The sequence below is a fragment of the Coniophora puteana genome, assembly GCF_000271625.1.
Source record: "Coniophora puteana RWD-64-598 SS2 unplaced genomic scaffold CONPUscaffold_3, whole genome shotgun sequence".
Classification (NCBI taxonomy): Eukaryota; Fungi; Basidiomycota; class Agaricomycetes; order Boletales; family Coniophoraceae; genus Coniophora; species Coniophora puteana.
The window spans coordinates 1,803,163-1,807,436 of NW_006913055.1; the positions used below are offsets into that span (position 1 = coordinate 1,803,163).

At 48.1% G+C, this 4,274-nt stretch overlaps 1 protein-coding gene across 1 annotated transcript; it reads right to left on the bottom strand.

Moving 5' to 3' along the window:
* Window positions 1-810: 810 nt before the first annotated feature.
* Window positions 811-1,720, bottom strand: CONPUDRAFT_70996 (uncharacterized protein; the record flags this gene model as incomplete). The annotated part of the gene is made up of 5 exons (XM_007767229.1): window positions 811-852; window positions 979-1,133; window positions 1,195-1,469; window positions 1,506-1,663; window positions 1,700-1,720. 5 exons carry the CDS (start codon window positions 1,718-1,720, stop codon window positions 811-813), a joined length of 651 nt encoding a protein of 216 aa, XP_007765419.1.
* Window positions 1,721-4,274: the final 2,554 nt, after the last annotated feature.

The following is a 4,274-nucleotide window of genomic DNA, read 5'->3' on the forward strand; positions in this document are numbered from 1 at the left end:
CTCATTGAGCCTGTCCATGTAGGCACTGACCACATGGTGGCTGATCTGCTCACCAAGGCACTTCCTGTGGCCAAGGTGCAGCGCTTCTCTCATCTGATGGGACTTGAGGCATTGGGGGGGAGCGAGTCTGGCAGAGCTGCTGGTTCAGGGGGGAGTGTCAGAGTGCGCCCAGCACCTCTGCATCGCTCCTATGCCCTTGGCACAGCAGCCCAGTGGCCTTGGTACGCTTTCCAGCATTCCAGGACACTTGGGTAAAAAGAGGTAAAACTTGCCTATTGTGTGAGTTGAACCTAGAGCCTTGTGGTAGTGCCCAGAGCGCTGCAACCACTCAGCTATTGTGTGTTGAGGTATACTTCTACTTGTGTCTTGTTTATACCTTCACCACCTTCCTTATCCAGTATCTCGCGACTTTGCCCCTATTTCGCCTTTCTCCCCTCTTTGGCTTACTATGGAGAACTCCGAGCTACTGTACAGTTCCCAAACCTTATTTCTTTTCACCTATATAACCCTGGTGTCCACAGAGCGTCTCCTTACTTGCTCACTGTTGGACACCAGGTCAGTACCCTTGTATTTTGTCTTTATCAATACTACTCAGTGCCTCTTCTGAGCGTGATATAGGTGAGGGAGCATTGAGTTGATGTCAAATGATGTCATTGAGCCGCTGTCTCTAGCAGAGTTTTGAGCATGTTGGCAGGGCATAGTCCTAGGTGCATTGGCTGGGCTGGGCTGGCTCTCCAGTTGCCAATTGCTCTTGAAGAGCATGCTGAAGTCCATGGAGGGGCCAGCACTGCTGTGGGAGATAGTTGATTGTCAGGGGCACAGCAGCAAGACCAACTGGTTGTCCAGCTGCCTCTGGCCACAAAGGGTTGGTGTCAGGGATGTGATCCTGTGCGGATGGAGTGGCCAGTACGATGCTGGGGGAGCTCACCTCCAGCTGCTTGAACTGCTTGCCCTTTCCCTCTGGCACCTGCTGCTCACCCTCTGCCACTTCCTGCTCCTCTGCTCCCCATGCATCTCCTGATGCTCCTGGTCTGGCCACTGAGGGATCTCTAGTTCAGCTTCCACTTCCTGCTCTTCCTGCTCTTCCTGCCTTTCCAACTGCCCTGTTGCCACTATGCTGCAGCCACTTGCATCTTGTATCACCCAGTTTGTCATCTCTCAAAGGCCACTCTCAATGTTGTTTCAACCTTGTACCATTGCTGTCCATGTTGCCTTGCCTGGACTGGCCACAAATGCTCTTTGTGTTGCCTGCATCTGCATTGCCCACCTCTCCTGTGTCACCTGCTTGGTCTTGGGTGCTGTTACCCTTGCTTGCCTTGATCCTAGTGGGTGCCTTTGCCCAGTCTTTGAGGTTGCTTGGCCAACCTGCAGGGATGCAGGCAAACTTCATGAGCCCACCATCCTTCTCAATCTCATTTGCTTGCATTGCCTTAGAGGCAATGCAAGCAAGGATTTTCTTGAATTGTGGGCTGGGTAGCTGTCAGTGCACATTGCAGATAACTTACAGAGACATACTGTGCCATCCTGCACCTTCAAGCTGCAGGTCTACTGAGTTAAACCCGCTGAGGTCCTTCACGTTACAGGGAACTCCAATGCGGAGGGTGGCAGCAGAAATCAGACAGCGCAGCCAGGTGATTGCAACCCCCTTGAATGCTGAGATGTTCTTAAATGAAAGTACTTTACCTCTGACCATACTTACTATTTTTGTTGTAGGTGTCATTGTTTGACTAGCCCTGGCCACATGATTAATTTCAAGTGTACTTATGCAGAGCTGACCATGTGCCTTGAGCAGATGCAGAAGTGGGCCAGGGACTTTCAGCTGGTGGCATCCCAGCTCAAGAATGCTCACTCTCCTCAAGTCTGGGCATCCATGTAGGATGTAGTTCTTTTTTCTTTCTTTTTACAAGTCAAATAGTGCATCAATCAAGGTTCAATGATTGAAGTACATAGTGAATAGAATGATTTTGTGCATGGCAGAGGAATTAAAGGGCTATGAACAACTTGACAAGATGATATTCATGCAACACATATAATTGATGAGGATGCCACTGCCTAGCAGGGCTTTTTAACTGTTGCAGAGTTGAGCAGGCAAGGCGTTGCAGCTGATGGGAACAAGGAGTTGCAGCCAGCATCCAAGCACAGAACCAGCTGGTAGAAATGGAGATGAAGTGGATTGATAATGCCACTCAGATTATGGCCCCCTCAGCATGATGAACACATATTGAAGGATCTCTGAAGGGCATGCAGCAACCAGTGTGTATGCTCAGAACTTTGTTAGCTCCTCCTTGGCAGGCTGAAACTGCAAGGACACCCACAACTGCAGGGCAATGTAGAACGCAGTGATCATGCATCAGCTGATTGAGCCTCCACCTACTTGTCCTTATAAACCTGTAGTTTTCCTTCTCTTCCCTCACCCCCCTCATTCATTGTCTCCTGCAGTTCTTGCCTGCTAATAGTTCCCCACCTACCCATGTCCTCTCTGTTGCAGCCCCTGCTCCCAGTTTATCCTGGCTGCCTGAATGGTTTACCCCAGAATTGTGTCCGCACCTTGATGGCGTGCATGCACACTTATTTGTGGTTTGTTAGACTGTGCAATGTTATATTTTGCTCTGGCTATGTTGTAAGTCCCTGCTTTCATTCTGCCAGCTGTCTGGCTTTGCTGATGTTTTACTCATAGCCCATCAATGTCATCCCAATGACAGGATCTGAGTATCTCTCAGGGAGTCATCACTGGACCTCCTGGTGCAGATGAGTTTTCCTTCACAGTTGACATATCTGTTGAGACCAGGGAGACCCTTGTGCAGTTCATCCTGGAGTGGAAGCTACAGCATATTCAGCTTTACCATCAGCCACCCTGGGCCTCATTATAAGTTTTTGAGGATTTGAACTTTCCGTTATGTTTCTAATTGTGTAAAAATATTGTGTGTGGATGAGTTTATGTTAACCTTGCTTTTGAATCTAACTCTAGGAGCTCACAGTGCACCAATTGCTAATAGTACACTGGTCATGCCTCAGGCTTGAAGATTGAGCAAGTTGCTACAAACACATGTCCCCAGGCATTGTCATTGCTAAGACTGCCATTGCTTTCTTGTTGATTTCAGGAAGCAATGGTGCAGACATCTGCATCAGTATCACATGATAATGTGTGCAATGGCATGTTGTGTCCAAGGCCATGAGATTAGCAGTGTGGAAAATCCCTGGGCAGACAGACAAGTTGACAATATTAGCTGAAAAACACCCCAATATGAAACCCTTAACTAGGGGAGTCACTACACACATGAACAAGAGAGGAGAGAATGAGATGGACTAACCCTAACCCTAGATGGGGCTTGGGCAGAAGTAGATGCCTCAATGAGAGGACTTGAGATTTAGGTTTACAAATGGAGCTAAGGGGAAATCCTGAAAGAACTCTCTTGGAGTTCTGGGTCATCAATTGCAGTCTTTATATACTACTGGGCAGATGTGCACAGCCAGACCATATATCTAAAGGCTCCTGCCATATTAGGGATACATAATATTTAGTAACAAGCACACCATATTGCATGATCCTTGCATCATATGATGTCATGGTCCAGACCCATCACATGCCTGGTCATGTGCCTGCTTATGTAATAGATAAGGTACAAACTCAGTCTTGTCAAAAACAAATGTGATAAATAATGCATTGTTTGTCTGAGTTAGGGCTAGAAAAAGGCATTTTTGACACAATGGGTGCACAGAAATGCAAGCAATCAGCCACACTGGGCTGTCAGGCAGGCTCAATGGCTCCTGATCCCCAATATTCTATCACACTCAGAAGAGGCACTGGTGTCCAACAGTGAGCAAGTAGTATTGATAAAGACGAAATACAAGGGTACTGACCTGGTGTCCAACAGTGAGCAAGTAAGGAGACGCTCTGTGGACACCAGGGTTATGTAGGTGAAAAGAAATAAGGTTTGGGAACTGTACAGTAGCTCGGAGTTCTCCATAGTAAGCCAAAGAGTAGAGAAAGGCAAAATAGGGGCAAAGTCGCGAGATACTGGAATAGGAAGGTGGTGAAGGTATAAACAAGACACAAGCAGAAGTATACCTCAACACACAATAGCTGAGTGGTTGCAGCGCTCTGGGCACTACCACAAGGCTCTAGGTTCAACTCACACAACAGGCAAGTTTTACCTCTTTTTACCCAAGTGTCCTGGAATGCTGGAAAGCGTACCAAGGCCACTGGGCTGCTGTGCCAAGGGCATAGGAGCGATGCAGAGGTGCTGGGCGCACTCTGACACTCCCCCTGAACC